Consider the following 22228-nt stretch of genomic DNA (forward strand, 5'->3'; position numbering starts at 1 on the left):
TGAGCACATGTTTCACATTCAGGAAATCCAGGTTTCATCCCAGCACTGCAGGGTCCCCCAGCACCAATTGGGGAGTAGTTCCTGGTCTCTACCAGGTACAGTCCCAAATGCCAGAATAGGTAACTTAGAGACCAGTGGGTAGGGCCTTTGCCTTGCACAGGGCTGACCGAGGTTCAATCCCTGCATCCCATCTGAGCACTGATTTCACTGCTCCTTTAAGCTCTTAGTCCATGGTGGTAGGGAGGTCTTACATCTCTCCATTCTCTGAGGAAGTAAATGAATCTGTGTCGATATAGTTGGGGAACGACAAGGAGAAAGCCTAGTTAAGAGACTTCAGACTGACTAGAGGACTGCGGCTCGATTCACAGTAGCTGTCATGGGAAATGGAAGGAGGAATAGAGGAGGAAAAGAGGCCGCAGAAACCAGAGGCCATACAGTCTATGCCGTACATGGAATACTGGATCATATGCGAATGTTCCTTTTGTTTGAGGTGAGATGCCTCTATAGTGGTTTTACCCCCAGTTCCTGTATTATTTTACGGTTCCTACCAAAACTGCAGGGGAGGTGGTGGTGGTGGTGTTCGTTTTTCCACGTCTTTGCCAGCACATGATTTTCTTGGTGCTTTGATGCTATCATTGGTGTCATCATTTGCCTCTTTTTCAGTCTCAGGAATTGAACCCAGGGATTAGCATAAAGGGTATCGGCTCTGCCTGCTGAGCAGACTTTTGTTTTTATTGGTTTTTTGTTTATTTTTTAAGAATTTGCTTTTAAGCTAGCAGAATGGAACACTGTTACTGTTAGATCATAAGCGCTCTTGAAATAAGATATCTCACTTAAATTCTTTGCTGCCTTTACAAACATTTTTGCTAGGGACCATAAGCACTTACTTCCCACAGCCCCTGGGGACCACATTTCTGCATTGTCCTCACAGACTTGCAAATTCTAGACAGATCATATGAATTGGTAGCCTTTTTCTGTCCACTTCTTTCACTAAATAGAATGCTTTCAAGGTTCGTTCATGTTGCAGCAGGAATTAGCAACTTAATCCTTTAAATTAAAAAAAAAAAAATCAGGCTACTTTGCCTTGCAGGAAGCCTACATGGGTTCGATTCCCAGCATCCCATATGGTCCCCTGAGCACCGCCAGGAGTAATTCCTGAGTGCATGAGCCAGGAGTAACCTCTGTGCATCACCAGGTGTGACCCCCCAAAAAAAAGAAAAGGCCAAGGGCCCTTCCCTTCCCTCTGGCGACCATCAGCTAGAACTCAGTAATTGTCTTTTGTCCCCGAACATTCCATACACTGTTCTCACTCTTTGCACTTCCTTTTTCTTCTGCTTGAAATGTTCTCCCAGATATATTCCGGAATCTTTCCCTCACTTTCTAAAGGTCTGTTCAGATGTCATTTTCTCAGCCAGACCTTCTTATCTACTTCAGCAGTGCTTCTATTCCCAGTACGTGCCATTCCTTATTCCTTGCTTTCATTTATTCTGCAGTATTGATTGCCATCTCATATACTGGTGTTACACATATATCCATTTCCAACCAGCCCCAGTGAGAATTTTGCGATAGAGATAATGATCAGCTATTTTGTTGTATTCCTAGTAGCTAGAACTTCGTTCTCAAATTTTTTAGTATATAAATTCAGAAATAAACTTTGCCTAGGCTTTTAGCAACTAAAAGCTGCTCCTAAGAAAAATAAACCTGAAAATAAGGTTTAATTAGCTTTAGTGCATACTTTGTGTTAATTCACTTTTCTTTGTTTTTAGGCCATCCACCGTTGTGCTCAGGGCTTACTCCTGACTTTGTGCTCAGAAATCACTCCTAGCAGTGTTCAGGGACCAAATGCGGTTGGTGCCCAGGATTAAACCCAGGTCAGCTATGTGCAAGGCAGGCACCTTCTGCCCACTGTACTGTTTCTTTGGCCTTTAACTAAAAAAAAAAATTTTTTTTGGCTTTTTGGGTCACACCCGGAGATGCTCAGGGGTGACTCCTGGCTCTGCACTCAGGAATTACTCCTGGCGGTGCTCAGGGGACCATATGGGATGCTGGGAATCGAACCTGGGTCAGCTGCATGCAAGGCAAGCGCCCTATCTGCTGTGCTATTGCTCCAGCCCCTTTAATTCACATTTTTAAGCTCCATGAATTTTGGCAAATCTTTAGTCTTGAAGTGCTACCATGTTCAAGAGACAGAATCTTGAACCTGATTAGTTAGAGTAACCTTTAAGGTAGGGTTGCTTACCAGTCAGCTGAACCTAGAATATGAAGATTTGTGGGTTTTTTTTTTTGGGGGGGGGGTCACACCTGGCAGTGCTCAGAGGATACTTCTGGCTCAGTGCTCAGGGGAACCAGGCAGTGCCTGGGATCAAACTTCTTGCCTGCTGAGTATGCACTGGAGGCCGTTGAGCTATTATTCCAACCCCTGTTTTTAGGGATTAAAACTTGAGACTTATTTGCAGAGATTACATCAAGGAACATAATGGTTCAGAAATCAAAGCACCAAGAAAGCTTAGAGTTGCTGAAGTCCAAACAGACGAAGATGTCCTCTCCAGCTAACTAGGGATCAAAGAAAATCACCCAACGGGTTATATTAACTTGTAAAAGACTGTGCCAAACAAACAAAATAAGAAGAACCTATTATTAAGGGCTAGGGGAAAGCAAGCTTGGAGTATCCCAGTCCATATGCGGGCTTATTACTGAAACTGTAAAATGGTTTTTGTCAGTCATAACCCTAACGCTGCAAACATCTGTTCTTGCTAGTTTCACCAGAAAAGAAATTTATTCAATTTGGGTAGTAATCAAGATTTTTTAAAAATTCCCTTCCCTTTTTGCTCTGTTGTTGTGGAGCTCACTTGTATGAAGTCAGGGGCCCACATGGCAGCACAGCCAGGATCATTCTCGGCCCATGTAGGTGTCGACCAGGACAGATCTAAGATCTCATGCTTGCAAGGCTGGCGCTCTGTCACTAAACCCCAGACGCCCCCCCAGAATCTTTATGAGAGCCATAAAGATTTTTAAAGACCACACTGGATTTTAAAGACCACACTGCCATGAATAATAGCCCCAGAAGTCACATTGCAGGATGATCCAGTGGAGAAATCGTTACTGTCACCCCCGCTGCCAGAGTGAGGCTCTGCAGCCTGCATGGCTGACCCCACTGGCCTGGGGCAGGACAGTCTGCTAGAACTGCTGCTACCTCTGCCCATTATAGTGAGAGAAATTTTTGCTGCCCCTTTGAAAATTTTAAATTAAAGCTTAGGGTAGGTGCTTCTGTGAGCCAAGTGTCCACAGTCTTAACTGCAAGGAATGTGTGGATGGAGCTAAGAGGTCCAGGAGGTTCACATCACTGAGGACCTATCCTGTTGGTTGTTATGTATGAAACACATAACACTGCTGGCTGAAAGACTGACAGGCCGCAGAGGCAGCACAGGGCTTAAGGGAACAAGTTTTGTATGTTGCCAACCCCAGTGCAGTCTCCACTGGGTGGTGCGCCCTCTCACGGTCCCCTCCAAAGAATTTTTTTTTCAAACCATAAAAGTGAAAAGTATATAGCACAAACCAGAGATGTTACTGTTTACTGTAAGCAAGTTATTTAAAAAAAAACTAATAGTAATTAGTAATATTAGTGACAGCAAATATGACAAATCAGCAAAAAAAAAAGATTTATAAGTCACATAAGACAACATAGCTTGGTACATGGTACATTTAAAAGGAAAAGTCATAGAAAGACTAAGCAAGGGGCTAGAGCAATAGCACAGCGGGTAGGGCATTTGCCTTGCACACGGCGAACCCGGGTTCGAGTCCCAGCATCCCATATGGTCTCCCAAGCACTGCCAGGAGTGATTCCTAAGTGCATAAGCCAGGAGTAACCCCTGAGCATTGCCGGGTATGACCCAAAAAGCAAAAAAAAAAAGAAAAAAAGAAAGAAAAAGAAAAAAAGACTAAGCAAAGGAGGAACAGAGTTTTAGATTACTTTAGTGTCAGTGATAAATGTAAACAAAGGAAAGAAAAAAAATATGGGACCAGATATACCACTGGAAACGTAACCGAGTGAGCGGTGGTGGGAAACAGCCCAACACCAGTAGGACCAGGACTCTAGTCAGTAAGGAGGGAAATGCAGTAAGACCAATAGGACAAAAAAGGATAAAAGAATTGTGACGGACTTTAAGTTTAACTTGACTAAATGAGTGACAGTGAAAACAGGACAGTGGGAAGATAGCATGAGGAGCTGGTCGGAGGGAGAATGATTTTACTTTAAACACGTTGAGTATCAGGCATGTGAGATAAGGCCACTGAGAATCAAGAGAAAGGACAAATTCAGCATCCTAGAGTCGAGCTTTCTGACTTCTTAAGCTGTGAGTTGTGACCCTCTGTGTGTTGTGTAACTAAATGTGGCAGTTGTGGAAAAAAATCTTTGCTTTAAAATAAATTTCTTTTTCATTACCAGCAAATGTTTGGTTCTTATTTTATATACCTATGTACATGGGGTCATATAGTTTTTTTTTATGCAAAAAGGGGAAAATGGTAGAAAAAGTTTAAGAAACCTCATTTTATAGTAGGGGTAGGGATTGTCTGGCTTGTGGACTCTGTAAGACCCACAAGAGGCTGGAGAAATAGTACAGTGGGAAAGCACTTTCCTTGCACACAGCTGACCTGGGTTTGATCCCCAGCACTACATATTGTTCCCTGAGCACCACTGGGAGTATGCCCTGAGCACTGCATACAAACAAAACAGGCACATGAAATTATGGGTTGGTACTGGTACATGACTAGAAGACATGTAAACTTCTCATCAGCTGCCTGTGGCCCATCTGTCTGCACTGTATGGCTGGGAATAATGTTATTAACATCCAGATGTCCTTGGCATTTTCAAATGGCAGGGATTAAAAAAAAAAAAGTTTCCCACCCCATTCTAGAGAAAGGTCAGAGTTGTAAAAGTGTGAGGTAGGGAGCAGATTGGATTGATTACTCAAGACCTTCATTCACAATGAGAAAATGTCAGGGAAGAACAATAGGGACATGAATAACTGAGGCTTGGGAAAAGGAGAATCCTACAAAGGAGTTACAGAGCACCTGCTGGGAGAGACAGAAGACTCGGGAGTGGAGTCTTGGCTTAACAGAGGGGCATATTTCAGGAGTAAAGAGGTCATTTATGCAATAGAGATCCAGGAGAGTAGAGGCTGACAACTGAATGGGCGTAATTACTTAGAGTAGTTCAGTGGGATGGCAGGCATGGAAGCTAAATGAAGCTCACTGTCATATAATTAAATTCATGCTTGTTAATATTCTCTAGCAACCAGGAAAAACCAATGCAGATCCCTGAACTCACATATACGATCCATTCCAAAGGAACAGTTTTCATACCGCAGATTTTTCATGTTTAAACTGTCACCTCTGGAACCAGGTAATAACAGCGGTTAAAGCACTTCCCCTTGCATACAGCTGATCTGGTCTGATCCCCAACACAGCTTATGATTCCCCCAGCACCACCAGGCGTGACTTCTGAGTACAGAGCCAGGATTAACCCCTGAGGCCCACTGGCTGTGGCCTAAACACCCCCCAACACCTCCTCAGATACCTCCCACCTCAGACCTTCTGTCAGCAGTTCTGGATGAAGCCATTCAGCTAGCTTCGTAATTCTCAATTGAGATTCCTATTCTGATAACCAGATGAACAGGAAGAGTAAATGCCCTTTAGCCTGGCTGATCATTCCAGAATGGCTTCCTTGAACTCCAGAACACGGTGTGGTGACAGTGGCTCTTTCACTTACAGTTGTTCCAGTGGCCGTCACCAAGGCCACAAATGGGTCAGGTTACCATAATTACAATGAGGGAGAACAAACTGTTCATCTCAGTTTACAGCCCTCTTTATCCACAGAAATTCATTCTATTTCTGAAAACTAAAGGGTAGACTACTGTGGCTGACCAGAGCTAACCAGAATCAGGAGCAGAGGCACATTTGCCCCTAGTCAGAGTGATGCCCTCTTGGGCTCACTTGAAATACTAAGGTAAGAGGCTATCTGGGAAAGAAACCATTTAGGGTCCTCATTAAGTCCAGGGCAAAGCAAAAACAAGTCTCACCACTAAATCGAGTACATTTTATTCAAGAAAACAGGGAGTTTAACTAATGCCATGGAAACAGCAGCACCCTGTGACATCAGAACAGAAGGCAAGGAACAAAGGGATCTGTGGAAGTTACCTTTCCCTGGGCTTTCTCTTCCTTAAAATTTGACCCTTACTGAAAAGTTCTAGACTGTTCTTACTGTTTCGGAATAGAGCAATTGAAACTTTTGCTGGTTCTTTCCAGTGTCTTCCTGAAGATCAGCCAAAAACCACATGCTAGACATCTGCATCATGCCACAGTCTTATTAATATGCAATGAGATTCTATTTCAGACAGTTGGCCATATTAGTGTCCCAAATGAGCTACAGGGTAGGGATAAAATTATAGAACCCAAATATTTGAAGAAAATTTAAAAAAATAAACTGAAGCCTCACTGTCACTTTAGGCTGAGAGTTTCACAGAGCTAGTGTTTAAGGAGAATGGCTTTCCCAGCTTGGAGTGGAAAAATACTGTAAGCTGTGACAGGAAAGGAGGTCTACAAAACATGAGTAAGAGAAGATACTACAATTCTGCCCCTCCCTCAGCAGCCTCTGCGGAGCGTTATGTGAGGCTAAAATCAATTCTTATTTCAAGTCTGAATCAAGCAATCAGCAACAATTCAAGTGATGGCTCAGTTCATCAGATGGGCTATGAAGGTTTATTCAATATTTAAAAATGTCATTACCAGAAATCGTTGCCTTACATATAAAATGGTGTTTTTAAAACTGGCTAAATATATGAGCTGAGAATAGCTCAAGTGGTAGAGCGCAGGCCTCGAATCCCCTGTCCAGTCCCCATCCTCCACTCCCCACCCTCACCCCCCGATCGCAGCAGAGCACTGGGTACGGCCCCTATTAAAGATTAAATGTATGGTTGCTTTAAAGGTACAGTATCTTCACTTGTGAACAGGAATAAAAAAAAACTCTTCCCTCTAGGTAACTTGTGAGACATTAAGACTAACTCTAATGACTCAATGTAGTGAATAATTAAAATAAGAAATTCATTAAAATAAGATAATGCAACTAAGAGTTGAGTTATGGGGCAATAACATAGTGAGTAGGGCATTTGCCTTGCATGCGGCTAATCTGGGTATGGTCCCCTGTAGGATGACATTACTTTGTCCTCTCCCCGCTTGCCACGAGGAGTTTGTCCCGGTTTTTCGCGGAGTTTAGGCTTACCCGTCTCACCCATCAAGGTGTTCCTGAATCTCTCCCATCCCTTTGTTTAGTTGTAATCACTCCTCTATGCTCTCTTCCCCAAAAAGTTAATCCGATTTCCCTTAATCTGACTCTGCTAATTTGTAAGGTCAGACCTTATATTATAACATTGCCTTTCTCCCCTCTTTATGCCTTTTGAATAATTTACTTTATTAAAGCAATGTCTTTTTTGTATAGACACAAGAAGACAATATTATGTTTTTGTAACATGGGGCTTAATTGGCTTCGAATATTATTCCCTCCTGGGCATCTGCTTTCTCCACTTAAGCCTCAGTTGCCCTCAGTTCCTAAAACCCCAAAAGCAGGGTCCCGACAAGGGACGGGATGGATCCAGGGCAAGCGGTGAGTTATGTCCTACCCTGGCATCAAGATGGGCCTGGCCAAAGTGCCTAATTCTTAACTATAAGTTAAGAGCTTGATCATAGACAAATGCTGTCATGATCCAAAAGTAATGATGAGACTAGGACCCTGCTAGGGATAGGAAAGACTGATCTGGCTTGAGCACTGTAGTCTGAGATCGAGATGGCCCCTGGAGAGCAATTCTATAAGCTTTAATGCATTTCTTACTGTGTCCATACAAAAGGAGAGGAGAAACACACTCATGGGACTCCACCCTTGGGTGGATCCTCCTGCTGAAAGGGAGTCAGTCCTAGGAGAAGCATCCCCTGAGGGAAAGGAACCTCAACCCTGTTGATGGTGACCACACCTATGTGTACATCCCAAACCTCTCATGCTGGGGGGATTTAACTAGGCTGTAAGAGTGGGTTGGGGGGCCAGATCCAGAGATCCAGAGAGAGATCCAGAACCGGGAGAGAAGCAGAGAGAGAATAAAATAAATTGATCGAGCAACGAGTTTGGCCTTCTTCCTTCCATCGCCTGCCCTTGACCAACAGCACACACAGCGGTTCCAGGGCACCAAACATGGGCGGTGAGACAGAGCTGCTCGGAGAGCCCTCGAGTGCACACGCACCTTGGCGTGCTTTAGTTTTTTACAGTCCCCCGTGTAACACCAGGAGTAATTCCTGAGTGCAGAGCCAGGAGTAACTCTTGAACATTGCGGGGTGTGACCAAAAATAAAAAATAAAAAATAGAGTTGAGTTATGACCTAAGAAAACATATCCTCAACTCAAGGTTACCTCAATTCAGGGTGACTTTGGTGATTTCATTATTCCTGTATCTTAAAAAGATGACACCGGGGGCCAGAGTGATAGCACAGCAGGTAGGGTGTTTGCCTTGCACACAGCTGACCTGGGTTCGATTCCCAGCATCCCATATAGTCTGCTGAGCACTGCCAGGAGTAATTCCTGAGTGCAGAGCCAGGAGTAAACCCTGTGCATCGACAGAGTGACCCAAAAAAGCAAAAAATAAAAAAGACTGTAGTGATTAGCAGAGGATGTTTCAAATAGAAGAGTTGCACTGTAGCACTGTCATCCCATTGTTCAACGATTTGCTCCAGCAGGCACCAGTAACATCTCCATTGTGAGACTTGTTACTGCTTTTGGCATATTGAATATGCCACAGGTAGCTTGCCAGGCTCTGCCATGTCAGTGGGATACTCTCGGTAGCTTGCAGGGCTCTCCAAGAGGGACAGAGAAATTGAACCCAGGTTGGCCACATGCAAGGCAAACGCCCTACCCACTGTGCTGTCACTTCAGGCCTAAATAGAAAAGTTAAAAGGAAATTTATAGTTCAGCTAGAAACATTTGGGTTACGTATAAGGAAGAATCTTCCTATCATAAAAGCATTAAAATGTGGTGTTCTGTTACAAAGGTTCTCCATTACTACACAAATAGCATTTCTCTTTGCTTCAGATTTACTTCTGGTTCTGTAAATTTAGAGTACTGTCCTAATTAAAAAGCCTACAAGTTTACTTCTGATTATCTGCAATGCTTGTGATAATGTGAATATCTGGATCTCACCTCAGAGCCAATAAATCAAACTCTTTCGTGGAGGTGTCTAGGAACCTGTTTTTACAGGTAACCCGAGTGATTTTCATAATCAGAGACATTTTAAAAGATACTGATCTAAGCTCTGCACCCTAGGGAGGAAGCAAATGATTTGTAGAGAAGAAATTGGTTAGGTCTGTGATTCATAAACACATCGAGAGTGAGGTAGGAAAGCTCCAGTTTTAGGAGGCAGGGTATGCAGATCCAGCTAGAGCTTTGCATTCTTAGCAGCACCTGCACACGCTAGCAGCTTGTCCAGGCCGTGCTTTGACCTCACCACCTTGCACACACTCTGTTGTAACAAGACAGCTAGAAGAATCCCTCTCCATCTTAAATTACTGATGGGACCCTAAAGGAGAGTGGGAGACATTTCACAAGAACACAGCTGACACTGTCCAGTCTGTCCCTGGATATGAGGTAAGTTTGCCCTCAGAGACTCTGAAAATCAATCCACTTACCCAAATCGGACAGTCTCTTCATCAAGCCAGCTTCCCGCACAGCAGCTGGACCATACTCCACTCCTTTTCTTTTCTGTCACATAAGTACAAGGAGAGATAATTGAATAAAACCACTCCAGCTCACAAAGAATAGAGAAATGGGGGGTAAGGAGGACAGAGCTATAGTGTAGCGGGTAGGATGCTTGCCTTGCACTCCGTCAGCCTGGGTTCAATCCCCAGCATCCCACACCACCCCCAAATTCACCAGAAGTGATCCCTAAATGAAGAGCCAGAAGTCCTGAGCACCGCTGGGTGTGACCCTCCAAAACAAAACACACAAAAAAGAATAGAGAAATCTAAGTTCCCAGCAAGCTCCCTCTAAAAACCTGCAGCATCCGACTTTCCCTTATTATATCTGCCTGAGGATACTCATCTCAAAAGACTTTGAGGAAGAAAGGGAAAAACACAACAGTCATTGGGATTAAATTAACCTTCCAAGCCCCTTCCAAGTGGGAAGGGCAAGCGGAGGTCAAGGCAGAGAGGGAAGGGGGCTGAGCCAGATCTGGATCTGGTGGTGGTGGTGGTGGGGGCTCTCGTGTGTGTGTGTGTGTGTGTGTGTGTGTGTGTGTGTGTGTGTCTGGATCTGGTGGTGGCGGCTCCTCTGTGTGTGTGTGTGTGTGTGTGTGTGTGTGTGTGTGTGTGAGAGAGAGAGAGAGAGAGAGAGAGAGAGAGAGAGAGAGAGAGAGCTCTGCAGGATCCGCGCTTTGCAAAGAGAACAAAACGGCCCCTCTCGGCCTCCCGCGGCGGGAGAAGCCAGCATCAATGCCCTTGCCCGCTTAAGAAGCGCCTGAAATTTTAGGTCGGGCTGCAGCCTCCCCATCCCCCCTCCATCTCCCTCGCCTCGATTTCCCCCTCAGTGGTTGCAGCCAGCTTCTCTTACTCCAGCACCCTAAGGGGGTCGCACCACTTTCTCCAGTCTCCTGGGGGAGGCCCCTGAACCCCGCCAGCCCGCTGCTCGCACGCTTGGCCCTAGTCAGCCTGGGACCATCTCCTTCTTTCCCCCATCTCCCAGTGCTGGGGATGGAGGGGGGGAAAAAACCCACGTGCTCTCCCGGCGGCCAATCTGGGGGCAACCCCATCCCCTTTCTCTGCACAGTGCGGGGCGCGGGGATCGTGCCCCCCACCCAACCAATGCCGGGTCCCGGAGGTCCTCACCTGTCCCCTGGAGAACGGGGCTCCGATGACGGCCACCGAGTGGACGGACTTCCTCGGGACGGTGCGCGTCTGCGCCTGGAGGAGCCGGGAGAGGAGGCTGCTCCGGAGAGACATGCTGGGCGGCGCGAGATGCAGACGGGCTGGGGGAGCGCTCGGTGCGGCGCGCAGCCTGCACTGGGCGCCGCCGCCGCCGCCCGCCGCCCCACTCACCTAGGGCGGGCCCGCCCCGTGACGTCAGAATCAGGCCCCGCCCCTCCGTGCAGGCCCCGCCCCTCCCGCCCCTCGGGCCCGCCGCGTCCTGGTCCCAGCTGTCCCCGCAAGGGCCATTATCAGGCTCTGGCCAATGAGCCCGCCATGGCCAGGAGGTGTGTCTCGGCGCTGGAAAGCGTTTGCCCTCCGCCAGGTTCGCCAATCCGACGGTATTCTCCACACTGCGGCGCACCCCGGCGACCCCCGGCGAAGAAGAGCCGACCCGAGCCCGCGGGAGTGTCGCACTGCAGGACCGGGCCGGCATCCCCCTGGGCCCCGTCCCGTTCCGTCGTGGAGCTCAAGGTCCAGAAAACCTTGGCTCCTCCGCCCTCGGGCATCGAAGGCTGAGAGATCCAATAAGGATCCGTAATCTCTGCGCCAGTCTCGCCAAGCAATTTAGCCTGGTGTAGAGAGGACTGTGGGATTTCGATTCTTTCCCTGGATAACAGGTGCACTAGTTATTAAAACTAAACATCTGCACCCTTTGAGAGTTTAGAGGGGCAGGGGGCCCAAAGAGATGGTCCAGCGGTTAGGGTGTTTGCCTTGCTCACAGCCAACCCTGTTCGATCTCCGGCATCCCATATGGTCCCCAGAGCACCGCCTGGAGTGATCCCCAGAGCACCGCTGAGTGTGGCCCCCCAAACGACAAGAAAACAAAAGAAATTTAGGGGAGACTTATTTAAGGGTTATTTTCTATTATTTTTAATGATAACTAATATTTAATACTAATTAAAGTTTTGAAATAGTTCTTAATCAATGAAGGTCTTTTAAAGATGAGAAAGGGAGTAAGTTACTTTCTCCAAGTCACGGTTTGTGAATGGCATAGCTGTGTGATTCCAAGTTCTTAACTTTGACATTATGACATACAGGGATACGAACAGTATTCCTTTCAGAATAAATGTTCATATCAACACCTGAAAACGATGTCTGACATGCTCTATAAGGCGGTATTGCATCAATCCTGCCTGAATGCCCAGCATTTAGTAAGACCACCTGAGTGTGAACAGGAGATTAGGAGGAGTGTGAAAGCACTATTATCCTTTCAATTTCAAATTACTACTGCTAAATGCCTGAAATAATGTATAATTTTCTCAAGTCCCGAATTCAAAGAACTAGTGTTTTTATTTCCAAAATAAGTAATTAGGGGCTAGAGAAATAGTGCATTGAGTAAGGCACTTGCCTGCACATGGCCAACTGGGGTTTTATACTCAACACCCAACATGGTCCTTCAAGTAATGCCAGGCATAATGCATAAGTGCGGAGCAGGAATAAGCCCTGAGCACTACCAGATGTGCCCCTGAAACAAAATAAAATAATTGAAAAATAAAGGTTGTAGCTCAGGCTCAGGGGTGGAGAGCTTTTTATCTTGTATGGATGTGTAAGTTTGATGCATATATGTAAATGAGTGGTTTTTATAAACAATTAGGCAATGGAAATTTTTTAGTATTTTTAATATTATTTGTATGTTATAATTTGGCTTTCAATAATGGTCATTTTAAAGGGTGTTTTTTTTGGGGGGTTTTTTTTGTTTGTTTGTTTGATTTGGTTTGGCTTTTGTGACCACACCCAGCAGTCCTCTGTAAGATAACATGGCATTTGTCCTTTTAGTCTTGCCGCAGGGAACTTAGTTTACCTTAAAGCAATGTCCTTTCTGTATGGGCACAGGAAGAGTTAATAATATGCTTTGTAACTTGGGAGTTGATTGACTCCAATAATATTTACTCCTGGGCATCTGCTTTCTCAACTCAGTTGCCGTTAGTTACTAGCACCCCAAGAGCAGGGTCCCGACGAGGGACAGAATGGACCAAGGGCAAGCTGTGAGCTACCCTGGCATCGAAATGGGCCAGGCCAAAGTGCCACAATACTCAACTATAAGTTGAGGGCATGATCATGAACAATGCTGTCATGATCCAAAGGTAATGACGAGATTAGGACCCTGCTGGGATTAGGAAGATTAACCTGGCCTGAGGACTGTGGTCTGGAATGTATAGTGAGATGTCCTCAGGAAGAACCAAACTTTATATCTCTTACTGTGCTCATACAGAATGACATTGCTAGAAATATTAGAAGTAGATTTACTGTAGCTATTTAAGTAGATTACTAGCTCACACCCTGACACACCCTTGTTTGGACCCCCACCCTTGAGCGGATCTCCTTAGATGAGATTTCCTTAGATGAGATTTTGTTAATCTCCTTGAGAAATGGTCTTACCCTTCTTTGTTGATTTGTTAATGTTCACCCATCTTTGTGTCACCACCCTATGTAATTTGCTATATAAACTAAGACCGTGGGGACTGAGGGGAGACAGGAGACAGAGGAAGAAGACAGAAGAGACAGAGGAAGAAGACAGAGGAGACAGAGGAAGAAGACAGAAGAGACAGGGGCTGGAGAGATAGCACAGCGGGTAGGGCGTTTGCCTTGCACGCGGCCGACCCGGGTTCAAATCCCAGCATCCCATATGGTCCCCTGAGCACCGCCAGGGGTAATTCCTGATTGCAGAGCCAGGAGTAACCCCTGTGCATCGCCAGGTGTGACCCAAAAAGCAAAAAAAAAAAAAAAAAAAGACAGAAGAGACAGAGAAGGAGACACACGAGAGGACATGAGAGAAGAACGGGGAAGACATAGAAGTAGAGGGAAAAGACAGAAGCGGGGGGGGGGGGGGACACGGAGAAGAGAGAGAGAGCGCAAGAGAGAGAGAGAGAAGCAGAACAGGAATGGGAATGGAGATTGGAATAAACTGCAACTGATACTGACCAGTCTGGCACTCGTTCCTTCCTTCGCCTGCCTTGTCATGGCCATCAACCTCCCCGGGGTGGGGGAAGTGGCTGGAGACTACTGAACGTGGGTGGCGGGAGAGATAGAGTGCCACTGCCCTGTGCCCAGTGTGGCCCTCTCCTCTTTTGTGAACACACACAGTTCTCAAGGCTTATTTTTGCCAGGGCTCACTCCTGGCAGCCTTTAGGAGACCATGTATGGTTCCAGGGAATCAAACCCAGGTTGGTTGCATGTGAGGCAAGCACCCTATCTGCTGTACTATAGCTCCATCCTCTAATGATGGTAATGTTTAACAACCGGCTGACAAAATTCCTCCAAATGTAACACCAATCAGGAACTTCTTTTTCTGAACTTATACTTTTACATACACCCTTAAACTAAGGTTGAGACCTCAATTTCATGTAGAAATTCTATTCATTAATTCATTGCCAATATTTACTTCAAACCTAAAATACTCTTGTTGACAGGGATGAAGATAAACCTCTCATTGCGACAAGTACCTTTGAGGGCAAGGAGAAATTGAATACTTAAATACTTTCAGATAGTAATAAATGCTATGATGAAAATAAGCGGAGTAATGAGGCAAGAGGCACTACTTTGGAGAACGGTGTTCTCTCCAAACTGGTATTCGAGTCAGCCACCCTGCAGGATGAAAGGAGCAGCTGGCTGGAACAAGTTCTGGGGAGAGAGCTGTCTAGGCTTCCAGGAACAGCTCCAAGAGGAGCCCCAAGGTTGAAAGCAAGAATGTCTGGGTGGCCAGGAAGTACAAGGCAGAGGGAGGTGGGTGGGATCAGAGGCAGAAAGAAAGCATGAGCTTCAAAGGAACTTTTTATACAAAGGCATGTAAAGGTTCTGAGTCTGCTTTAGGGAGTCGAAAAATTTAGTCCCTTCTTTCTTGCTCTTCGATCCTGGCTTGAAGACATAACAGAACCACTTAATACTTTAGGTGAGGAAGCAGAGGACGAGTTTAATAAATTACAAAATGCAGTTTGTTTCCCATGCAGTGGGGATCACTATGTTCAGTAGAAAGGCTGGAGCTAGGAAAATATGGGAGGCAGCAAAGGAGTAAATGAACAGTCAATTCCTACCCAACTAGCAGTTACCTGAGCAATGTTCACCTCCTCCCACCCCCCCAACCACAACAAGCTTTCTGTGGATGAGCAATTCACAGTAGGTGCCTGAAATGGCTGCCATTAGCCCAGGTATGTGGGAGCAGTAGGCAAATGCCAGGCCTCACGGGATGGGGGAGGAGCGATCCCTCTCGCCCCCTCCCCACCATGGAACTCTAAGATGATGCCCAACTGCTTCCAGCTACTATATAAGTTCCTTAAGGGGCATGATCCAGAGAAACACAAAAGAATCTCTGAACCGAGCAGCTAACTGCAAAGATCTCACCAGACCCTGTAGCACTGTAGCACTGTCATCCCATTGTTCATCGATTTGCTTGAACAAGTATCAGTAACGTCTCCATTGTGAGACGTTGTTACTGTTTTTGGCATATCGAATACACCACAGGGAGCATGCCAGGCTCTGCTGTGTGGGTGGGATACTCTCTGTAGCTTGCCGGGCTCTCTGAGAGGGACGGAGAAATTGAGCCCAGATCAGCCATGTGCAAGGCAAACGCCCTACCCACTGTGCTATCGCTCCAATCCAGACCCTAATTATTAAAATTTTAGAATTTCGGGAGCACGTGGCCGCTTTTGCAGCCATGCAGCATCACATGCTATTCATAACAAGCAATACAAAACAAATTGTCTAGCATTGCCTTTTCGGCAGATTTGAGTGGTGGGGGTGGGAATTCCAAATAATATTGGTGGCACTGGTGTCGAAATATTGAATGTAATCAAAGTAGAGAGAGAGTATTGTGGAAATTGTCTGCCACACAAGCAGGGGAAGGGTTGGGAGAGGAGAGATACTGGGAATTTTGGTGGTGGAAAATGAGCAGTGGTGAAGGGATGGGTGATTGATCATTGTATGACCGAAACTCAAATATGAAAGCTTTGTAACTGTATTTCACAGTGATTCAATTAAAAAATTTAAAATATGGCTGCCATTGAGACCCAAATAAAACCAGTATGAATTTTGTCTTGGTGCTCATGGAGGCTGCAAAGGGACACCAGAATACTTTGTTCTTTTTTCAGATCCCAAACTGAAAACAAACACTGACCTTCCTATTTGGGGCCTTTCTTCCCCTCTTCCTTTTTTTCATTTAATTTCTTCTCATCCTTAGACTTCAGTTTTGAATTCTTTGACACTGGTAACCCTTTCCAGACCCTTAAAAGTTGAGTTAGATATTAACAGTGCTTGCTAACACTATCAACTAATTCCCATATGCTAGATACCTGCTAAACTCCTAAGTGTTATCTCTCATCATAAAGCAAGGAAGTAGGCATTAATATCTCCACTTTCTATGCCTGAAATCAATATATTACATGCCAATTTTACTTCAGTTGGAAAAGAAAAGATACAGTAACTACGTTTTGGAAAGTTTGAGTAATTTGTTCAAGTTCACAATGGATATTCAAAAGCAGAATCCAAAACGAAGCCAGATCAAGGGTGATAATTATCCATCTCAAGGTTCATGACATCCTTGGAACTATAATAACCTGTTTAAAAGTGATCTTTCTCACAGGATAGCTCAAGGAGCTGGGCACATGCAAGTACCAGCATGCCATGGTTCCTTAAGCCCTTGCAGGAGCAATCTCCAAGCACAGAACTGGGAGTAATCCAACAGGGTATGCTCCCCAAATAATATGGGGGATTTTGGGGGGCCACACTAGGTGGTGCTCAGGGCTTACCTCTGGCTCTGCATTCAGGGATCACTCCTAGTGAGGCTCAGGGGAACATATATGATGTCAGAGAGTGAACACAGATTGGCTACATGTAAGACAAGTGCCCTACCTGCTGTCTTATTACTCGGACCCCTTCTCTGGCTGCATGATTTTTCAAATGATAAAAGTGATTTTTCGAGGCTGATAGTACAAAGGGTAGAGTGTTTGCCTTGTGGGAGTAACCCCTGAGTACCATCGAGTGTGACCCAAAAAGCCAAAAAAAAAAAAAGTGATCTTTCTCCTTGAGAGTAGATAGAGTCTATCATTTAACAGTACCTGGTGTTAAAAGAGGTGTTCAATAAATTTGTTTAAAATAAGTTATTAAGAGGCTGGAGTGATAACACAGTGGGGAGGGTGTTTGCCTTGCATGTGGCTGGCCCAGGTTCGATTCCCAACATCCCATATGGTCCCACATGCACCACCAGGAGTAATTCCTGAGTGCAGAGCCAGGAGTAATCCCTGTGCCTCGCCAGGTGTGACCCAAAAAGCAAAAATAAAATAAGTTATTAAGGGATATAAAGTGTGGAGGTAAGTTAAGAGAGGTGATCTCTTTGTTTTTTTTTTTTTTTTTTTTTTTTTTTTTTTTTTTTTTGCTTTTTGGGTCACACCCAGCGATGCTCAGGGGTTACTCCTGGCTCTGCACTCAGGAATTACTCCTGGCGGTGCTTGGGGAACCATATGGGATGCCGGGGATCGAACCCGGGTCGGCTGCATGCAAGGCAAACGCCCTACCCGCTGTGCTATCGCTCCGGCCCCGAGGTGATCTCTTTGTAGTGAAACTTGAAAATAGAGTTACTTTCTATGTTATGTGAATAGGAAATATTTCCTAAAATTGGCATTCAAGTTAAAAATCTTCAGGGATTTTTCATGAGGGACATGTAAAGTGTATTTGAGGACTGGAAACTGGTAAAAATCAGTTAAGAGGCAGGAACCTGAATGAGTGAATACTCACTATTTGTCAGCATTCTAGAACTTGAAGATACTGTTATTGAGTCCAAACTCTCCTAGAAAATGAGAATTGTAGGTACTGACAGTCAGTACATTTTTAGATATTTCAACTTTAAGAGAAATGACTATAATGAGAGAGTGGAGAAATAGCACAGCAAGAAGGCACTTGTCGTACTTGTAGTTGACCTAGGTGCAATCCCCAGCACCAAAACTGGTGCACTGAGCACTGCCATGAACAATCCCTGAGCACAAATCCAGGAGTAATCCCTGAGCATAGCCAGGTACGGTCCACTCCCCGCCCCCATGAATACAAACAAAAAACAACATATAATGAAAGCAGGTCCTTGAAAATTGTCTTTTTTTGTACAAAGCAGGCTAGTATTTCCCATTTTTTTATAATGAAACACTGAAAGGAAAGGAGTTATTTCTGAAGCATACATACAAAAATGTGTGATTTTAAAAAATCAGAGCATCATTGGTGGTGGAAAATGTACACTAGTAGAGGGATGGGTATTCAATCATTGTATGACTGAAACTCAATCATGAAAGCTTTGTAACTATATTTCACAGTGATTCAATAAAAAATATTTATAAAAAATAGAATAATAGGAAAATACTAAAGAAAAATAGAAAATCAGAGAATATACAGTACATGTAAGGACAAATTGCATGAACTGCATGAATTCTAACTTCTAATTAGTGAAGTTAGATAGATGGGGGTCAGATGTTAAAAATGCTGTGCAGAGGGTGTGGTGCTGCCAGCAGGTCAACCTGTACCTGTGGGGTAAGTGAAGTAACAGCCTGATGGTGTCTTCTGGCTTCCTGATACCCCAAAGTTTCTGCTGTACCTTTGGCCAGACCCCAACAACTCAGTATCAAGTGTCCCGAGAAAGTAAAGGGCCAAAATTTAGGAATGTGGGAGCCACATCCACAAACCACATCTGCCTCAGCTATACAAGCTCATTTATCAGCCTTGCTTCAGAGACCCATAAATAAATCTCGAGAGAGATCAAAAGCCACAGTTTATCTTGGACTGTGCAAGGCTGAACAGACCAGGGTAAATCTGAGTGAGGCAGGACAGCCTGGTGCCAACCCAACTGAACCCACTTTGGCCTCTTGCTTCCACAATCCAAAATCACTGCCATACCCTGGGCTGTACTCCATGTCTCAGGATGAACCTCACCGAGATATAATCTGCTGAAAATTTGTATATGCAAGTTTTGTGACTGAAATCTCCCGGCTTTCTTAGGGTCTGGATGGGCTACCTTCCCCCACTTCCCTATACTTGGAAGCACCAGCAGTCACCCCCACGAACCAACTCCAGTGCCACCATGTAATCTCTTCTACCTGCTTCAGAGACCTTTAAATAAATCTCGAAAGAGATTTAAAACAAAACAAAACAAAACCTTACAGTTAATCTCAGACCCATGCAAGTCTGAACAGACCAAGGTAAATCAGAGGGGGATGGGCCCCAGCAGCCTCTTGCTTCCACAATCCAAAATTGGCCACCATGCCCCCGGCTGGACTCCATAGTCTTAAGATGGACCTCTCCAAGATATAATCTAAAAATTTGGGTATGCAGGTTTTGTGGCTGAAATCTCAAGGCTTTCTCAGAGTTAGGGATAGGCTACCTTCCTCCACCTCCCTGGACCTCTGGAAGCCTCGCCAGTAATGTCCACACAACAAAGCTCAGTTAAAAAAGCTATTCCAGCCTTACCTTCCTGATAAAAATACTGAACATCCTGAACAAGCATGATCACCTCTCAGTACCTGTATTGCAAACCACAATGCACAACCTGAAAGAGAGAGAGAGAGAGAGAGAGAGAGACAGAGACAGAGACAGAGACAGACAGAAAGGGAGAGAGCAAGCAAGGGAGAGAGACAGAGAAGGGGGGAGAGGGAAGGAGGGAGGGATGAAGGAGGAGTTCCTGCCATAGAGGCAGGCTCGGGGGAGGGATGTTGGGAGATGGTGGGAGGGAGACATTGATGGTGGAAGATGTGCACTGGTGGAGGGATGGGTGTTGGATCACTGTGTAACTGAAACCAAATCATGAACAGCTTTGTAATGGTCTATCTCATGGATCATTGTCACTGTATCACTGTCATCCGTTCCTCATCGATTTGCTGGAGCGGGCACCAGTAACGTCTCCATTGTGAGACTTGTTACTGTTTTGGGCATATTGAATACTCCACAGGGAGCTTGCCAGGCTCTGCCATGCGGGCCGAATACTCTCGGTAGCTTGCTGGACTTTCCTAGAGGGACGGAGGAATCGAACCCGGGTCTGCTGTGTGCAAGGCAAACACCCTACCCGCTGTGCTATGGCTCCATCTCATGGATATTTAACTTAAATTTTTTTTATTTAAAAAAAGAAACCAAAAAAAGGGGGCCAGAGTGATAGGACAGTGGGTAGGGCATTTGTCTTGCATGTGGCCGACCTGGGTTCGATCCCCAGCATCCCATATGGTCCCCTGAGCACCGCCAGGAGTAATTTCTGAGTGCAGAGCCAGGAGTCATCCCTGAGCATCGCTGGGTGTGACCCCCCCAAAAAAAGAAACAAACAGACAAAAAACCAAAACCTAGCAGCACATGATCCCCTGAGTAAGGGTGTGGTGAGGAAAGGGAGAAGAGGAGGGGAAGAGAGGGGGAAAGGAAAGGAAGGGGAGGGGAAGGGGAGGGAATGAGAGGGGAAAGGAAAGGGAAGGGAGGGGTAAAGGAAGGGAGGGGGTGGGAAGGGAGGGGGTTGGGGGAGAGTAGGGAAAGGGAGGGAGCTGGGAGGGGGAGGGGGAGGCAAGGAAGGGGAAGGGGAGGGGAAAAAAGGAAAGGGAGAGAAAGGAAGAAAAGGGGAAGAAGGGAAGGACAGGAGGGAAGGAGGAGAAAGGAGGGGAGGAAAAGGAGAGAAAGGAAAGGGAAAGGAAGAGGAAGGAAGGAAGGGAGGAGGGAAGGATGAAGGGAGGGAGAGAGAGAAAGGAAGGATAAAAGAGAAATAAAAGGAGAAGAAGGAAGGAAAGGAAAAGAAACTGAAACTGATAAGATCCAGTTCCACTGCCATTTGAGGGCAAATTGAGAGACAAGGTAACAGGTAGAGAAAAAGTTTTATTTTCAGCAAGCTGGCGGTGGGAAGATGGCAATACAGTCCTCATAGTAACAATTTGCCTGCAAAGTCACAAGAAGGTGGGTTTTGTTTTTTGTTTTTTTCTGAAAAGATTGCAGGGAAGCACATTTTTAGACAGGGTGGGTTGCAGATCAGTGAGCTCCAAGAATGTCCAGTAAATTCCCTCCTGGCTGACCTTCATTGACTGCAAACCTAAATGCCGGCTCGGGGGAAAGACAAGATGAGGACAGAAGACAGAAATTAAAGGACTCTTTAATTTCTGAATTACTTAGGCCTGGTATCATAACAAAAGCAGAAACTTCTGAAAATACAGTTGTTGCCACAAACTGAGAAAAGACTACCGCTTAAAACCAAAAAATGTGAATTCAGCTGTGAGCCTCAAGAAGCCCAAGAGACTTTTCTATAGTTTAAGATATAAATTCTAATGTTCCTCCTCTTTTGTTGCGTCAACGTATATATATATGTATATAATTATATACATATATATATATAAAATCACTGTCACTGTCACTGTCGTCACTGTCATCCCGTTGCTCATCGATTTGTTCGAGCAGGCACCAGTAATGTCTCCATTGTAAGATTTGCTGTCCCTGTTTTTAGCATATTGAATATGCCACGGGTAGTTTGCCAGGCTCTGAGGGAGAGATACTCTCGGTAGTTTGAATGAACCTGGGTCTGCTTCGTGCAAGACAAACACCCTACCCACCCTACCTGCTGTGCTATTGCTCCAGCCCATTCTTTACAGAACAATGACCTATCTCCTACTAGTCTAAGTCAGTTAATTCATGGATCCCTTATCATTTTTACCTAAAATTGTAGAGATTTCCTTTCAACATTTCTCAACCCTAGCAATGGTTAAAAATAACCTGGGTGCTTTAAAATGAAAACAAAAGCCTGGCTGGAAAGAGTAACCAAAGGTAAGGCACTCACCTCATTATGGCTAACCTCAATTCAATACCCCAGCCTTCCAAAAGGCTGTTGTTCAAATACTCCCCACATACCATGCCCATTCTTGGGAGGTGGGGAGTATATGAACAACTAGGTATTTTTTTGTTGTTGTTATCCTTGCTAACACCCTTGGTACTCATGTCTTCTTCTATACTCTGTGCTCAGGAATCATTCCTGGCAGTGCTCAGTGTGCCATATGTAGTGTTGCAGATCATTCGGTTGGATACATGCAAGTTAAACACCTTAAACTGCTGTACTCCTGTACTCTGACCCATAGAAAGAGCTCCTTTCTCTTTTTTCTGGGGGGGAGGTGGCGGTGTGGAGGAGTTGTTGGTCTGCATCCTTAGGTGCTCAGGGGCTATTCCTGCCTCTGTGCTCAGGAGTGACTCTGGTGGTGCTCTGTGGGATTTAAACAAGGTGGGTGGCATGGGAAGCAAGCATCTTAACCCCT

At 45.3% G+C, this 22228-nt stretch overlaps 1 protein-coding gene across 2 annotated transcripts in view; it reads right to left on the minus strand.

Annotated features, from left to right (window-relative positions):
* Positions 1 to 11138, minus strand: part of ARG2 (arginase 2) — a 27482-nt gene extending 16344 nt beyond the window's left edge. For both annotated transcript variants that reach the window (XM_055131559.1, XM_055131558.1), the window contains exons 1-2: positions 10914 to 11138; positions 9720 to 9792 (exon numbers count right to left, since the gene is read on the minus strand). In XM_055131559.1, the coding sequence (XP_054987534.1) occupies positions 9720 to 9792; positions 10914 to 11027 (187 nt within the window). In that variant the 5' untranslated portion in view covers positions 11028 to 11138. The remainder of the gene's footprint in view (positions 1 to 9719; positions 9793 to 10913) is intronic.
* Positions 11139 to 22228: the final 11090 nt, after the last annotated feature.

The sequence above is a fragment of the Sorex araneus genome, chromosome 3 (assembly GCF_027595985.1).
Source record: "Sorex araneus isolate mSorAra2 chromosome 3, mSorAra2.pri, whole genome shotgun sequence".
NCBI lineage: Eukaryota > Metazoa > Chordata > Mammalia > Eulipotyphla > Soricidae > Sorex > Sorex araneus.